At 42.2% G+C, this 17888-nt stretch overlaps 1 protein-coding gene across 1 annotated transcript in view; it reads left to right on the top strand.

The window, feature by feature from the left end:
- Positions 1 to 17344, top strand: part of CSE1L (chromosome segregation 1 like) — a 1337268-nt gene extending 1319924 nt beyond the window's left edge. The window contains exon 23 of the mRNA XM_044088970.1: positions 16803 to 17344. Within this exon, the coding sequence (XP_043944905.1) occupies positions 16803 to 16892 (90 nt within the window). The 3' untranslated portion in view covers positions 16893 to 17344. The remainder of the gene's footprint in view (positions 1 to 16802) is intronic.
- The last annotated feature ends 544 nt before the right edge of the window (positions 17345 to 17888 follow it).

The raw sequence follows: 17888 nt of genomic DNA, 5'->3' as shown, positions 1-17888 counted from the left end.
AGGCAAGACACTGAATCTTCAGATCAGGAATTATCTTTACCTCCCTATGAGGATTCTGATGCTGAGGAGTCTATTCCATCTGCATCTCCTCCTGAGGATTATTCATTTGGAGAAACCTTGCATACTTTGAGGGAGCATTTTCACTGGGAGGGTCAAGACTTCTCAGAATCAAAAAAGAGGCTCGGGATTTCCTCTTCCTCCCTCAGCACAAGCCTTTAGCCATTCCCCCTGTTAGACATTGTGGATGATGTTTTTTTCTTGGTCAATCCTGACCCCTGACTCTTTATCTCCGGCTCCCAGTACGCCTGACCGATATTACAGGGTCCCTGACTCTCATACATTTTTATTTAGAAACCCTGCTGCTGATCCTGAAACTATTTCACAGGGTCCTAAGGGAGTGAAGGCCTCAACAGCAAAAAACCCTACCCCCTCCGACAGAGATTCCAGGGCGCTGGACAGATGGGAGGGAAAAAAAAGGTTTATACATCTGCAGCCTTGGCAATCAGGGCCTTAAACTGTCAATTCCATATGCTTAAGTACCAACAACATGTTATGGGATTGCTGAAACAGAAAATGATGATTTCAGAATGTGCAGAAAATAAGGAATTTCAGGAATTTTTCTGTCTGAAGAAGGGTATGGTGTATACCCGAAAGCGCTTACAGAAAAGCTTTTTATACTGATGTGTATTGTTTTATACTGTTGGAATAAAAGAAAAACATTGAATCTAGTCATGGTGGTCCTTGAAGGTGTGCTAAAGGAAGAGATTTTGTGCTTGGAATCTAGCACAAGGAACTGATACAGCAGAACCACATATTCCTCAGATATTACAATACTTAACTGAGATGCTTAGATGCTTCACAAACGCCTATCTTTATCATCAATCAAAATCCATGCATCTGCCATTTCGGCTTATTACAGTACAGAGCCACCAATCTTGTTTCATCCCTTACTAAAGCAGTATCTTAGAGGAGCCAAAAACCTAAGGCCTCTTAGGAGATCACCAATACCTGCATGGGACCTCAATTATGTGTTGGAAAAGCTCACCCTGCCTCTATTTGAACCAGCCACTACCGCTGATATAAAGTTCTTATCATGGAGGACAGCCCTGCTACTAGCAATTACTTCAGTAAGAAGGGTTTCAGAGCTACAGGCCCTCATGGCTGTAGAGCCTTTTGTCATATTTTACCCAGACAGGGTGTCTGAGGACAAATCCTACTTTTATGCCTTAGGTGGTTTCCAGTGTGGCTCTTAACCAAACAATTCATCTGCCAACCTTTTATCCAAATCCGCAGAACACAGGGGAGAGAATTCCATTCCTTGGACGTACACAGACAGCTAAGATTCTACTTGAGCAGGACAAAAGCTCTAAGAAAAACTGAGCAATTACTAGTGTCATATGCTGCAGGAACAGAAGGAAAAGCCATCCCAAAGCAGACAATTTCAAAGTGGATTAGCCACTGCATCCATTTCTGCTACTCACACCATGGTAAACCTGTGCCCAAGGGCATTAGGTCTCATTCCACCAGAGCTGCAGCTACTTCAGCAGCCTTTTTCAGAGGAGTACCAACCAAAGACGTTCTAGAGGCTGCTACTTGGAGTTCTGTTCACACCTTTACAAAGCATTACCATTTGCGTCTCTCTTCTAAGTCCAGGGCAGGCTTTGCCACTGCAGTGCTGCAGGGCCTTATAGCCGCACCTAATGCTGTTTAGCTCCAGCCTCCCAACCATAGCTTTGGGATTCTACCCAAATGTAATGACTGCAACAGTGAAACACGAAGAACATAGTACAGTTGTGTACACTTGCCATAAATGTAGATGTTAGTCTTTTTGGGGGCACCTGACATCGGGGGCAAGAAAAACTGAATAAAATGGCGTCTGCTGCATGTTTTTTTTGTTGTTCAGGCCGACTGAGGGCAACCTGCTAGCAGATTACCCAAATGTAATGACTGCAACAGTGAATACACTCGAACATCTACATTTATGGTAAGTGTACACAACTGTACTTTTCATATGTTAAAGTACCGGCAGCATATTATGAGACTACTTAAACAGAAAATTATGTTGATTCCTGACTGCTACACACAAGAATTACCGGATTTAATGCATTCTGCTGAACAAGTTGGTAAACATACTTTGCAATGTGGTTTTGACTCTTGCGAAGCATCTTACAGAGCTGCTGTCACTGGGTCTGCACTTAGAAGGCATGCTTGGCTTAACGAGCAAAACTTGCCAAATCATGTTAAAGCTAAATTACTGGATGCTCCCTTACACCAAGACCACCTGTTTGGCAACAAAGCAGAAGTCATCTTCCAAAAGAGGGAGGAAAAAGCTAAATCTATGCTGTTAAAGATTTCCTGCAAGTACAGCCTCCCAGATTTAGTAGGCATTGGCCTTCAAAGAATTTGTCCTTTTCAGTCCATTCCAGGCGTTCTCACGCCAAACCCAGGAACAGCAGACCACCTAGGTTACAGTCTCAGGCTATGCACCGGCCTAAGCAGTGGGGGGCTCCCACTTCCAAAGCAGGGAGTAGTAAGACACCCCCCCCCCACGGGAAAATGGCACAATGACTTAACCTTAACCCTTCCAAGCCCTGCTCCAGCTGCCTGCTCCCTTAGGAGGAAAGCTTGCCCTGCTTGCAAAAAACTGGGAACTCATTACCCAGGACAAATGGGTTTTGAATATAGTTTCCCAAGGGTACAGATTCTGCTTCCACACCCTAGCAACCCAAAACGGTTGGCCAGACCTACCCCAAATCAGTGGGCAGAGGCTCAACAGCAGGTGCTCTCTTCTAAATAGCAGTGCTATTCAATCTGTCCCAGCAAAAGAAAGGGGCAAGGTTTTTATTCAAGACTTTTCCTGGTACCCAGAAAAGACAGCTCCTTGCGTCCTATTCTGGACACCTCTATTCTAAACACTTTTGGTAATCCCAAAATTCAAGATGCTAACACTTCAACAGTTGCTTCCTATGCTAGGCAAAGATGCCTGGTTGGCAACCTTAGACTTAAAGGAAGCTTACCTGCACATTCCAGTAAGGGAATCTTAGAGGAAATACCTACGTTTCAGGGCAGGCTCCATGCACTTTCAGTTGCCTGCACTTTCCTTTGGCTCATCTACTGCGCCCTGGGTATTCACAATGTTTCTAGCTCCAGCCATTGCATTTTGCAGGCAGAGAAATATCCAAATATACCCATACTTGGGCGATTGTCTGATTCAGACAGAAAGCCAGGAATTGCTATTAAAACATCTGGCATTCGTAAAGAAACTTCTAAACTCACTGGGGTACACCATAAACAAAAATAAATCTCATCTAGTACTAGTACCCTGCCAACAGATTGTAATCCAGGGAACAAGCTTGAACACAACTTCCCAGATGGCTTTCCTCACTCCAGAGGAAAGACAACCTTCTTCAAACTACTGGGCACAAAGACCCAGCTATCTGCAAGGAAAATTCTGCAAGCCCTGGGGATCATGGCCTCTTGCATTCTACTAATTCCATATGCAAGACTGCATATGAGGAAACTACAATGGTATCAACCTGGAATCAATGATTCCTATCATTCCTTGTATAAAGACACTGTTCCTTTGGTGGGCAGAGGCCTGCTACCACAACAAGGGGCTCCCTTTCACTCTACCCCCTGCCACCCCCAAACCGTAACAGACGCATCAGACTATGCATGGGGGGCTCACTTGGCAGGGCAGTGCATTCAGGGCAAATGGAACCCGAGACAGATGTACCTGCGTATCGCCCAATGTTAGATGTACAGAATTCCCTGACAGCCTTCAAGGATCACATTCTTCCAGGACAATTATTGGTAAAGACGGAGAACACCACAGTCATGTGGTACATAAACAAGCAGGGGGAACCCACTTTTGTACACTCTTTGCAGACTAGCCATCGCTCTGTGGAACGCAGCCTTGAGCTACTAAGTGCACCTCCAAGCTGAATTCCTGCCAGGCAAACTAAATTCATTGGCAGACGACCTAAGCAGAAATCTCATGGACCCACACGAATGGAAACTGGAACCAAAAATATTCAAACTCTTGAGGAACAAATGGGGGACTCCAGAGATAGACCTGTTTGCCTCCTTTTAGAACTACCAATTGGGCAAATTCTGCACAATGACTTCCCACAGTCAAGCTTGGAAAGTGGATGCCCTGTCCTTTACCTGAGAAAGCCTCTCAGTTTATGCCTTTCCCCCTCTGCCTCTCCTCTCGAAGGTTCTGCTAAAGATCAAACAGGACAAGCCAAGGACAATACTGATTGCACCAGACTGGCCACGCCAGCACTGGTACTCCCTCTTGCATAATATGACACTGCCGGAACCATGGCACCTGACTCTGACACTTTCCCTGCTGTCCCTGCAGGCGGGTCAGATTCTGCACCCTCAGCTTCAAACCCTAAACCTTGCAGCCTGGCTAATTCCTTGAGCTGTCCAATAGCATCCCTCAGTAAGCAGGTGCTAGTTGTCATTCTGGAGGCAAGTAAGCCTAGTACTAGAAAATCCTATGCTGAAAAGTGGAAGATACTGTTCCTGGAGCCAAATTCAAGGGATGGGCACAACGGTGTCCAGCTTACCTCATATTCTTCAGTACTTAACAGAAATGTTCCACAAGGGCCTATCCTTCTCGTCAATTAAAATTCATGCCTCTGCCATTTCAGCACATTATAATACTGAACCCACCCCTCTTCAAGACCCCCCAGGAGAGCCCGTACTCCAGCCTGGGACCTTTTGAACCAGTTGCAACTACAGAGTTGAAATTCCTTTCTTGGAAAACAGCCTTCCTTCTAGCCATCACTTCAGCAAGAAGTGTCTGAATCACAGGCCCTCATGTCAGTGGAGCCCTTCATTATCTTCCATGCAGACAGGGTTTCCCTCAGGACAAATCCTTCCTTTATGCCCAAGGTGGTGTCTAGTGTGGCCCTAAATCAGTCCATTCATTTGCCTACTTTTTCCCTAATCCACAAAACAAAGGAGAATGAATGTTGCACTCTTTGGACGTGCACAGACAACTTGGATTTTATTTGGACAGGACTAAGCCTCTCAGAAAATCTGAACAGCTGCTAGCTAGTTGACTTTGCTGCAGGGGCAGAGTGGAAGGCCATTTCAAAGCAAACCATTTCTAAATGGATAGCCCATTGCATTCATTTCTGCTACACGCACCATGGAAAACCTATCCCACAGGGGATAAGATCACACTGCACCAGGGCTGCATTTACCTCTACAGCCTTTCTCAGAGTAGTCCCTACCAGGGACATCCTAGAAGCTGCTACCTGGTGCTCCATACCTACCTTCACCAAGCATTACCACATGCCTATTTTTTTTAAATCCAGAGCTGGTTTTGCCACTGCAGTCTTGCAGGGCTTAATAGCTGGCCCTAATGCTCTGTAACTTCCTCCTCCCTTCCTTAGCTTTGGGAATCAACCCAAATGTGATGACTGCAACAGTGAAACATGAAGAACATAGTACAGTTGTGTACACTTGCGATAAATGTAGATGTTAGTGTGTATTCACTGTTGCAGTCCTGGTTACCCTCCTTCTAGCCCCCCCTGACTTCTCTTGGCTCTACCTTTCCTTCTTGTTTGGTATATTTAAGCTTTCTGGTATATTTGCTTTTTGATGGAAGTGTACCATAACATATAATTGCTCCCCATTGTGTGGGCATCTGATATGTGGGGCAAGAAAAACTGATGTAATGGCGTCGGCTGCATGTTTTATGCCCCCTGATGACCTGACATCATGGTAGAAGAAATGGCATCCGACGCAGGGATCCAAGAGACTGGTATTCAGGCCGGCTGAGGGCTACCTGCAGGCAGATAACCTAAATGTGATGACTGCAACAGTGAATACACTCTAACATCTACATTTATGGTAATTGTACACAACTGTACTTTTTGTCTGCATGATTGTGGACAATGGAGATGTTCTCCGTTCCTGCAAGGGGGGCTGAGTGTGACTGGTTTCCACCATTGCCTGTTAATCCCAAATGTGTTCATTGCCCCCACTTTCTAGTGCATTTCATAAAGGCAGACAGACGGGCAGGATGCTCAAGGCTAATTGCATTTAGTTGCTAGTCCAGCTGACCAGAGAGATTCCTGCATCTCTCGCTGACCTATGCTCTGCTGACCAAGAAAGAAGACTTGCTGATTCATCCAAGCCTCAGGAGTCTGATTCTAGTATATTTGGTATTGTCACCTTGATCCCCTACAGGACCATGTTCTCACATGAAGTGCTATGTTTCCTGAAAGTTGAGAGGAGGCCTAGTGACAGATAATCATTTGTCCAAATGGAAGACTGTCTTCTTGTGTGAGTCCGGGGCTGTCCTTGCCACTGGAACTGCACACCCACAGATCTTTAAGTACATGGAGTGGTTTGGCAGGGTTTTCTTTGTATGCACTGACTAAAGTGCATCTTTGTCATTACATTTACACAATGAAGCTTTTTAAGGAGGGTCCTACACATTAAAATAACCTAAAAACCTGGCACTTCCTGCTCGGAACCTTTTAATTTGTGTTGGTAAAGTTAACTGTTCCACTGTTTTTGACTAGGTTCTTATTGTCCTGTGGGTTCTTGTCTTTGTATGATCAGATGCTGTTGACTAGGAGAACATCTGGGCTATAAGCCCTGATGTGCAAAGATCCTTGCGTGGTTTCCATAAATACAGGTTGAGCCCTGTTATAACTGCCATTGGTGATAGCTGAGCTATCCAGCTGTGCCGGACTCCTATCCTGACCTATGAATCAAAGTGTGTAGGATCTTACCTTTTCTAGATGTTCACCAGTAGGTTAGATTTTGTCAAGAACTAAATTGAGGCACCAATCTCTATGCCAGGGAAACAGGGCAGCAGCTAGCAAACTGAGTCACTTAATGCAGGTATGGTCGACACCTCACCCATTGAGTGGGTTGGTTGGTCTGCAGACCGAACATGGGAGTCATTGTCTTAACTGATAGACTATGGAAAACCGTGTACTTTCTGATGGTAAGTCAATAAGTAAATGTTTTAAAAAAAGTGGAGAATGGAGTGGCATCATACCGCTCATCCTCTTAGTGCAAGAAATCTAGGCAAAGCCAGACAAAATGGGGGGACAAAGGCCCAAAAATAGGGATACATTTTAAATATTACACTCTTAAATTTTAAAAAAAAGTTGCTATAGTAACTGGGTTTATTTTAGCATACATTATCTCATGGATTTGAAGTCTGAAACTCAAATATGTCATTATTTATTGACTTCATTCCTCTGATCATCCCAAAGATTTGCCAAAGAACCACAAATTTTAAAGAATAGGCCCAAAATGGCCAAAATCTGGACAGTTGAGAGGTTTACTTCACATCTAGCCTAGTACTAAACTATGAACCATGGTCTCCACTTTGCTTAAGAATCGGGGACAAAAAGCCAAAAAATTAAGTGGAACACAACCAAAATCAGGGCAAGTTTAAATACTACTATAAACACACAAACTAGAGTGAATAGAACAGAAAGCTGAGAGCGCTTGCAATAAGAGCGAAGAAAATGACAGAATGGGGGAGAGTGAAGGGAGGCGAGAATGAGATGCGATGCAAAACCTGATTGTGTTTTTTTTTTTTTTTTTTTTTTAATTGGCATGCATTTTCCAAAGCATAAGAATTATATGAAAACTGTTTGCAGTCCACTGAGATTTGCTTTAACATGCATTATGAAAACAGTAAAGGCTGACATTTTGACTGACTGTAATTCTCAGTGACTTTCTAGAAAATTTAAAATTAATTTGTTGATGGACACAAAATGAGGGAAAGTCAGATGTTCTGCAAAATCTGAGGAGTTGAAAGCTATGATGGCAGAAAAAGCACTTCAGCAGTGCCACTTTGGAATCATAGATAAACTTACTAAGCTGGGCATAAATCCCTAAGTCACTCGATGGGTTGCCAATTGGCTTACTGACAGAACCCGGACTGTAAAAGTAGCAGACTCCAAATCCAGCTCCAGACAAGTGACAATTGGAGTACCTCAGGGTTCAGTCCTGGGACCACTCTTGTTTGGCATCTACTTCTCTGAAGTACAGGCCAACACTAAGGGACTCTGGCTAACAAAGTTTGCAGATGACTGCAAACTGGGAGCCATTATTGAATCCCCAAATGATGTGGATATTCTACAAAAGAGCCTTACAGAAACAGATGCCTGGTGCCAGAGCCATGGGCTCAAGCTTAATGCCAAGAAATGTATAGTTATCCCCTTGGAAAAAAACATGTACCCATGAATTACCACATAGGTGGCAGGACACTAAACATCGAAAGTGTGATGAGAGACTTGGGGACACAGGTGGACAGTGGTCTCACTTTCGATAACCACATCGCCACAACAGTCAGGAAATCCTTCTATGTGGCACACCTCATCACTAAGGGTTTTCATCCAGAAAAAGGAGGTCATTGTCCCACTGTACTCATCCCTCATTAGACCCATTATAGAGTATAATGCCCCGGTTGGTATGTACCTCACAAGACATCTGCAAGAGCTGGAAAGGCCACAGAAATACTTCACTAAAAGAATCAGTCCTAAAGCAGATGCCATATGCTGACCGTCTAAAAAAAAAACTCCAGCTATACTCTGTGGCATATCGTCTACTCAGAGGCGATCTCTGCTTAACATACAAGGCCATGTCAAACCCTGAGCTGTTGGACATGCTCCACTTAAAGAAATCCCAATCCCTCAGGGCTACACGCTCCAGGGATGTAAACCTTATGACACTGAACAAAACATGCTGGAGGGATAGTTTTTTGACCCAGAGACTCCCCATACTCTGGAATAGACTGCCCATACATGTCAAGCAGAGCTCCTCATTGTCCCTCTTCAAAAGGAACTTTGATGACTGGATGGGAGATAGGAAATTCACCCTGGGGATCATGTCAGTCACCCTGCTAGACAGGGGCCCAGAGAAATAAATATTGTGGGAAGAAATATCCAGGGAATTGTTATGGCTAGGCTTGCATAGGCCTTAGAGCCGATAGCCTAGTACCAACCTATGAACCTATAATGTCATCTGCTGTAGAGGATTGTAGAATTGGAATAGCTTTGGCAGTGCAATCTAATGTTCTGTTTGAGATGACATTTGTAGCCACTGTGATCTCTCGCTCGCTCTTTGCACTTAACTCTTCCCAGCTGTGTGTCATGTATTTTTTTACGAGTCTTAATTTATTTTAAACTGTTTACCGTAAAACGGTCATGGTTTAATATTTGATTTTATTCAGTCCATTATTGGATTAAGAGGTGGCAGTAAATTTATGAAATGCTTCACAGACCATTTAACACCCCCGGCGTAATTCAGTTATTTCCTCTACAGTTATAGTAAGTCACACCCACTATGACGCCGTATCTGGCCACATCCCTTTCCCCACTTTAAACATCTGAAAAGGAGGTAACACTAAACACTGAGGGGGATGGCTGGTTAAAGTCCTCACTACCATGCCTACAGCAAGTACATAAGCTATGTATATCTTTCTTTGACACCCAACTACAGAAGCTTTGAAAACAAGGAGAAAATCCCATTTTCTGCCCAAGGGGCTTTATAGACTGACAATATTTGTCCTATGACAGGCTGTAGTTCAGCTTTAAGGTGCTTTATATTTATTTTATTTATTTTACATTTGTTTGCCAGGTGTGTGCACTGAGCCATTTTCAGTGGAGGGCTTTGGAGAAAAGCTCCAAGTAGATATGAGTACACAACGTACAGTAAATTGACACAAGTACAACATACAGTTAGGTTATAAATTGAAGCTAAAAAACTATTAGCTACAACCAGTCAAAAAGGCTAAACATATGCTCTGTTGAAGTTTAACAGTCAGTATATAAGATAAGTACAAATATACAAAGTACAGTTGGAAAGGGTCAGGTTATGTGGGGTGTGGAGCAGGAGCATTCCCAATAGGTAGATGAAAATGGAGGGCGTCTTTTAAGGATCTAGCACCATTGGTGGCTGGGAATGATGGGAGTGAGTTCCAGAGTTTGGCAATGCAGAAAGAGTAGAGTGCATACCCAGCAAGGAGTGCGGGTTTTTGGACAAGTAGCAGGGTCTCATTTTTTGATCTAAGTGGTCTGTTTGGCTGGTATTGAGTTAGTGGAGAAGAGAGCAGGACATTCGAAAGGTTTATAGATAACCTTGTGGGCTATAGTGAGTTGAATAAGGTATTGTGGTAGCTCAAGCCATTTGAGTGCGTGAAGTGAGGAACAGTGGTGGGAGGAGTAGGTGGCAGTTGCAAATCTGGCGATTTTATTACAACAGGTTTCCATTTTGTTTTTTAGGGATGCGCAAATGTTAGTGAGAAGGGGGGCGCACCATATAGTAGGGATGGCTGTAAGAAGGTAGAGGCCAAGGTGTGTTTGGTATTGGGGTTGAGGAAGTGTTTATTCCTATAGGGGTGCGTAGCTTTGGGTGGGTCTTTTTGATGTGGATGTGCTGGTCAAAGGTTAAGCTTTCATAAATGGTGACGCCTAGCAGTTTTGTATGCAAGACAACTTCGAGGGTAGTTTTATTTACTGAGTAGATTTTAAAGTCTAATTTGTTTGTAATGGTTTTCTTAGGGGAGAAGTTTAGTTTTGTTTGGACTGAGTGTGAGATGATTTAGTCATCCAGTTTTCAATGGAGGAGAATGCTTGAGTGTGTGTAATTAGTTTTGGTATGGTCTTGGAGGTATAAATTATAGTTGAGTCGTCTGCATATTGAATAACAGAGTTGTTTGGAACACAAGAATCGAAGTCTTTAATGAAAATACAGAAAAGTAGAGGATCTAATATGGATCTTTGAGGGACTCCTGTGGGGGGTAGCAAGGAATGGTAAGGTTGAATCAAGCCCATCTAGTGGATTGTTTTCTATTGGATAGGTAGTTGTAAAACCAGAGCAGAGTTGGTGGGGACAGGCTCAGAGTTGAAAGCTTGGAGAGAAGTAGGGAGTGGGAGATGGTGTCGAATGCCTTTGATAGATTAAGGAAGTGGGAGGAAACAAGTTTTTCTTCATTACCCGCGTGGTTAACAGTATTTGTGAATGATAGGAGAGTAGTGGTGGTATTATGGGCGGGGCGGAAACCGTATTGACAGGAAGATTATTGACCAGGAGGTATTATCAGTGCACCCTACAGAAGTTAAAACTCCAGATAAGCAAGAGCAAGTGTGCTGCTAATTAACTGAATTTAGCAAGTTATGTGCCAAATCAGCACACCAACAAGTCAGTCTTATCAGTTCAGTAACCATTTGAAATGTCTGAACTCACTAGAGAGAGTCCCGAAATATGGAGATTGAATGGCTGAAGTAACGGACTTGAATGTACTAAGTCCGAGATGCCATTTTTTGCAATATTCCCTTTTCTTTGAGGTATGGCAATTTGAGTTCTATGTAAATGTGGGGCTGTGGGGGGGGGGACTTGCCATCACCCCCCCCCCACTCCCAAGAAGTTTTAAGGTGATCAGTTTGAGATTTACTCTTCTGTTTTCAGTCTTTCGGCTTATCACCTGGCATTTCGAGTGTCCAACATTTCAATAGGGAGTCATGATGATGCAGTGAATCAGTGCAGCCTAAAAGCTAGGTGACTCTTACCACTCTGAAATGCAAGTTTGGGGTTAAGACTTAAAAGATTTGTGGAAGCCCACTAGCATAGACTACTTCCTAAGCCATCACAGAAGCATTTTACATAGTTGTGGGGCCTAATAAGCAAATGAATGGAAGCACGATGTTTCCTAATGCAGCTGTGGTACCACCACTAGCAGCTCTTGCAAAGGAGAGTACAGAGCCTGTGGAGGGCAGCATAGTACAAGCTGCTTTCAGGTCAAGGATGAGTAAAACTGCAAGCTTTTGTAGACCATGTACAAAAGCAGATTGTTATGCTGCATTATGTGAAATGTGTTTGTAATGAAAAGTAGTAGCTTAGCTGCAGAATTAATCATAAAATTAAAACTATTCCGTGTCTGCAAGATTTGGCTGTAAGTGCATTATAGTAATCAAAGTGAAGATGAAACCAGATCATGAACTACAGGGAGATCATTTTGAGGAATATGATGCTTGATCCTAGAATATTCCTTGGGTTGAGAGGATGATTTTGCTGCAGCTGACATCTGGTTTTGTAAGTATCAGAGCGTTATCCATGATTGCATCTAGGTGATGCATCTTAGAAGTAAACTAATTTCTACTTAGGAAAGAAAGGGTTTAAGTCCAACATATGGGGTAGGCCTTGCTGAGCTTCAGCTGTGTGTTTGAGCTTCTTATGGATGAATTCATCATTAGCAAGGGTATATCCACTTTGCCATATCCTCCCAAAAGCCAACCTAAGTCTTGCTGTGCTGAAACACTGAAGTTGTCATATGCCTGCCTGGATACAGTAGCAAGCTTCACAATTCTGCACCCATTTAGAAAAAACGCATGGAGCTGAGCTTAGTCCCTATCAGAACCAAATATCACAAGGAAATTCAAAAGTAAGTCACCCTTCTTGTTGTCTACCTTTAAACTCCAACTTAAACTCCTTTAATCATATAGCAGATATAAAAAACACTCTTCTGTAGGAAAATAAAAGCATTAGTACCCGGTAGTGTCCATGAACTTAGCCTGGCCTCTGCAGCCAGATAATTATAAATCCTTCCCTAAGTAGTATTCTGATTTGTACAAATATATTCATAATGACACCACCTGTTCTGACTTCATAGACATTACCAGTGTTCTTGCATTTAATGTGAACTTCAGCCCCGAGACTTCTATCCAAAGCCCTGAAATATGAATCCCTTACTTTCCCCAGTTGTCTCTAAAGATTGTGTACTGAAAGTGCTAACAAAAGCAAAAGTACTTCCTCTGTGGGACGTGCCAGTGCACCTGGTTGCTTAATTAACTATTAAACATGCTCTTGGAGACCCACTTGTTAAATAGTAACCTAAGTTTAGCTACTAGTTCTGTCCATGATGAGTGATGCTCATCCATAAGGGTTGTCTTACAACCGACCCAGGTAATTATCTGCAAAGCCATGGAATGTATTATAAATGACCTCGTAAATTTCAGTATGAATAATCTTATGCTTGACTACCAACATATTGCCTTTGAATGGTCGATCATATCTATTGAATGTGGTGAACAACTTTGAAAGATACTGGACTGTGGCCATGTAGTGTGGTACACATGGTGTATCTTAGCCTGGTTTCAGCATTATTCCCTTTGCTGGCATCATGTGGAAGCTGAGTGTTTTACAAATCGATACATTTGTGGATAGCAAACGGGCTGAAAGACAACTCGCACAGTGCAAGTTGCAGGTTCCTTATCAGTATGGACTTAAGTGACTAGCAGTGTCCCCAGGATCAGTGTTTGGCCCTTTCCTTTTTTGGGCTTTAGTTCTCAGATCTCCATTCTGGAAGCCTCTGCCTGTAGCTAACAAAAAGTTTGAAGACCAGTTACCATGCAACACCCAATCCATCCAGAATGAACTTTACCTAATAAACTCTTATTGTACTAAAAATGAGCTCAAACTAAATGCTAAAGTGTAGTATCCTCACTTTTTGGTTGGCAGCCCATCCTTTTGTTATATAGTATAGTCCACAACAGCACTACAAAGTGTAATCTGGAACCTGGGAGCTTGGGTTGATTGTGTCTCGACCATCATGCAACAGTGGTTGCTATGAAGTACTTTTTCTTAGCGTATCTGTTTACCTTTTTAGACACTTTTATTTGTTTCGCAACCATGCTGTTATACTCAGCGTTGATCAGACCAGTTGTATAGCAAGCCCCCTTTGGGATGTATCTCACTAAAGAATAGTGGTCAGACCCTAAAGATTCTTAACCTAGAATATTACAGGGCTAAACTTCCTGAGCTTTGAAGGGAGGCTGGAAGTACTATCCCTTTATTCAGTGTCTCATAGACTTTTGAGGGATTTGTCTTGCCACACTATTAGAGATCCTGTTGTCTTGCATCTCCAAGTCCAGTGACTCCAGTACTAGATCAGGGACCCAAGACTTCAACAGTTAACTAAAATGAAGTGATAAGTTTATAACCCAATGCCTCCCAGACGTCTGGAATAAACCACTCCATGTTGAGTGCTGCTCACTGTCTTTAAACACAACCTGTATGACTGGATATTCGTACTTATTCCAGAATTGACTGGTATTGGCCTCCTGGAGAAAGGAGGTGTTACCTGAGGGGAGGCCAGTAACAATGCATAAGTGCTCATAAGAATTAATAGCTTGGGAATATAGTTTCTGTGAATCCTGTGAGCAAGTGGTAAGGTTTGGTCACCATCTGCATAACAATGGTACATCACTGTTCGCTGTCTAAACTTCTAATGGAACCATGAGCACATTAAAGAAGTCCCACAGTTTGAGTCCTTTTGGCACCTCACACTCCAGGGGAAGGGGTGTAGATCAAACCTAAAATCACTCTGTGGCTATGTACCGAGAGAGAGAAAATCAGTCTAACTGCAGAGGGAGTACTACAAAAACATCTTGCGCACTCAAATCAAAATGCTGTGGTTGTCAAGACCAAGTTCATATAACATCCCTGGACTCTAGCAATACTGAGCAGTCTGTACTATAGCAGGAGTTAAACCTGGACTGAGAAGGTTCTTTACAGAACTTCTTAATGATCTTGACTGGGGAAAAAGGTTGGAAATGGGGCAGTAGTTATCAAAAATGTTAATCAAGGGATGGCTTCACGAGGATGAACATAAAGGAGGTCTCTTTCGGGACAGAGGGAAGCACCACATTCCTCAAAAAAAATCTCAAATAATTAGTCCCCAGGACATCGAGTAGCTTAAACTGGCATAGTGGGCAAGAATTAACCCCTGTGCAGTACAGAATATACTTGAGATCACTGTAAAAAAGATGATAATTGGAGTTGTCTAATTTATCAGATATGAATTAAAAGCTCTAGATTTTATTTTATTGCATTGCCATTGGAAACCGATGGTGTAAAGTGCTACCTGAACGCAACACTTTGTGAAAAGCCTAGCAGCTTGCTGATTGACATTGCTGGGCCGCAAATTCTACCACCAACTTGAAAGAGCATGTCTAATGTGCCACTTCAGAGATATCCAGCTTTCTTCTAAGAGTCATCATTAAATAAATAAAAACCATGCTGCACATCTGTCAGGCTTGCTGATGTCCTAGCCTTCATCCATCTCTATGAAGAGAGATTTGCTCTTAGATTTGATGTCTTGTGCACTTCATGCAAAAAAACAATGTACATGTTGGGAATAGCAATTCAGGAACTGAGGAGTGTAATAGTTTAGTTGATAAACTAAGCATTTAGAGAGCCAGCATCTTCCTTCAGTAGGAATTAGGGAAGCACAAAAGCAAATCTCAACTTTTCTATTTAATAGAATGGACCGAGATTTCTCATTCCATGGTGGGGAGGGACCAATTCTAGACTGAAACTGATTAGTAAAAGTGGTCAGACCAGGGGAGTGGCTTCAGCAAATAAAGAGCTTTGCAAACTTGTAGTAAACTCCAGTCCAAAGAATGAACATGCTTTGCAGTGGTAATGAATTTAGCAAATCCAGGGCTTTTCATTGTACAGCTTAATCCTCTGACAGATACCAAATTAATTCACCCATATTAGTCACCGAAAATGTAAAGACGTTTGGCATAATGCTGACTCTATGGTCTGTGAACTTGAAGTAATATTCTTCCCAGCCTAGTGGTCTAGAATGAAAAATGTACACCTGCAGTGAGGATGTGTTCAAAGAAGGTGGTCCTCGTAGTGCCAGCCTGTGTAATTTGCAGCCAATACTTGTAACGTATAGCAACTTCATCCCGCTTCTAGTGCACTTTGGGCAATGAATAAGACTCCTGGTGTCCTAGCTTAAAAGAATAATTTCCTTAGTATGCAACCATTTGCTCATCCAGTATTTCTGACTGAGTACTCTCTAGAAAATGTTTAAAATATGCCAACTCATTTCAGTCCTGTAACACCTGTTCCCAGTTATGTTTTCTTCATCACACACTGAAGGCACATTTCTCCAACATTCAGGACAGAATGCACACACACCTTTCCAAATGAGCCTTGAATATAAACTCTGGGACAAGACCTCCAAGCACTAAGGCGTGACTGCAATATGACAGATCCCATAAGGGCCATTTTGTGGGGAAAATAACGTTTTTATACACTTGATGATTTTTGTTGCATTAAAATAGCTCAAAATACAAAGATAAAAAAAAATGGATTCCGACAAACTGTTAATCAGGATGAGCCTTGTAAAAAGCATGGTTTCACAGCTGCCAACCATATCATGGAGGCTTAGTGGCCAAGATCTCCATCACCTTTTCAGGGCCTTCGCTTCATTCTTGACCTCTGGTCACTGTATGGAGCCTTCTGCATTGTTCTGTTTGTGTGGATTTTATTGGGATGTGATGATTTTCTTATTTTCTTATAAAAGCAAGCTGTTGATTTGATAGTCTCTCTAAAATAACCGTTTAGTATTGTATTTACTCTTGACCATGTGGCCTGGATTAAGATTTTAGCATTTTAAATATTTTCGGATAAGGCAGATCATTTCAATCAGTAAGGCACCTTCCCACCCCTTTACTTCCACCCTTAGTGACCGAGATTGGTGGTACTACCCTACCATTTATGTCAGGACTTTCCTTTTTCTCGTACTCTGGGAAAAATCAGTGAGGAGCTGAAAATACATTGAAGTTTTGCCTGCAGAGAAATGATTAAGATACTCTGCTGAGGGTTCCCATTGCAAGCATGAGTTGATGTACTGCTGGGCTGTGAGAAACTTTAGATCCAGTGTTATAGTAGGCACCTCCATAAAGTTTTCTGCCTGAAATGTTTCCTATGCTGAAATATATTTCTCTTGTTTTCAGGTTCCGTCAATGCTGAGTACTAATATGAATGCAGAAGCACTACAGTATCTCCAAGGATATCTACAAGCTGCAAGTGTGACACTGGTGTAAAATTGAAAATGGTTGGGAAACTTCTGAGTGCGTACAAGTGTTGGTTGCATCGTGCTGGAGCTCTAAGTCCAGATTTTTGTACTGGTTACTACTACTACCATGAGAGATGCAACTTTGTGGATTAGCTGTCCTTTATGAAAAAGAAAGGTTGTCTGTGATTACTGTGTATCTCGCAGCAATTTTTTTCTTTTCATATGTACTATAGCGGAGCAATGACAGCACTTACTTTGTGCCCTTTACAGCTGGAGTTGAGCTCTGATCAGTGCACTTTGGATGTTTGAGGCAACTGTTCAGATGTAAGAATGTACTTGAAGGCTGTTTTGTCTACCTGCCTCTTGCCGTGATCATTGTAGTGTTGTAATAATTTGTATTCATCTTGTGTTTTTATTTATGTCTTCTGTCCAAAACATTTTCTTGAAGTAAATTGTGAATAAACATGTACTTATATAAAATTCTTTATCTCTGACTTGTTCTCTTGAAATTTTGCTGCTTTAACAGTATTTTGAGTGCTACAGGTTGATGGGTGTCACCATAAGTTGCAAGCCTGAAGTATGCAGTGAGAATTACATTTGTACACTTCAGCCAGCTGAGTAATACAGTAAGAGTTGCCAATACCCTGTACTGGTCAAACATGTATTAGTGCAATTTTGATCAAAAACTCATTACAATGCATTGACTGACATGGTGTAAATCTAGATTTTAAATGTGGTACTTTCGAGTTTTATAGGAAGATGTTTTTTATTCTGATAGCTACTTCATCATAATTAGCACAGTTATTAAGATAAAATAGAGGTCTGAGAATCAGTGAAGGGATGCCACAGCAGGGGTAGTACAGTAGCAATCCTTGTTTGCTTTTAATAAAATTGGTGACAGTTTGGGTTAACTGTGAGACACCAAATTGCAATTCTTTATTGTAGCCATTATTTCTTAGTTTTTCTAGTCTTGAAGCTTGAAAACCAAAAGTGGGCTGATATCTGTGAGCTGTGGTGATGCGCA

The sequence above is a fragment of the Protopterus annectens genome, chromosome 12.part0 (assembly GCF_019279795.1).
Source record: "Protopterus annectens isolate FY-2018-M chromosome 12.part0, PAN1.0, whole genome shotgun sequence".
Taxonomy (NCBI): domain Eukaryota; kingdom Metazoa; phylum Chordata; order Ceratodontiformes; family Protopteridae; genus Protopterus; species Protopterus annectens.
Note: the sequence above shows the minus strand (reverse complement) of the source record. Positions and strands in the feature narration are given on the sequence as shown.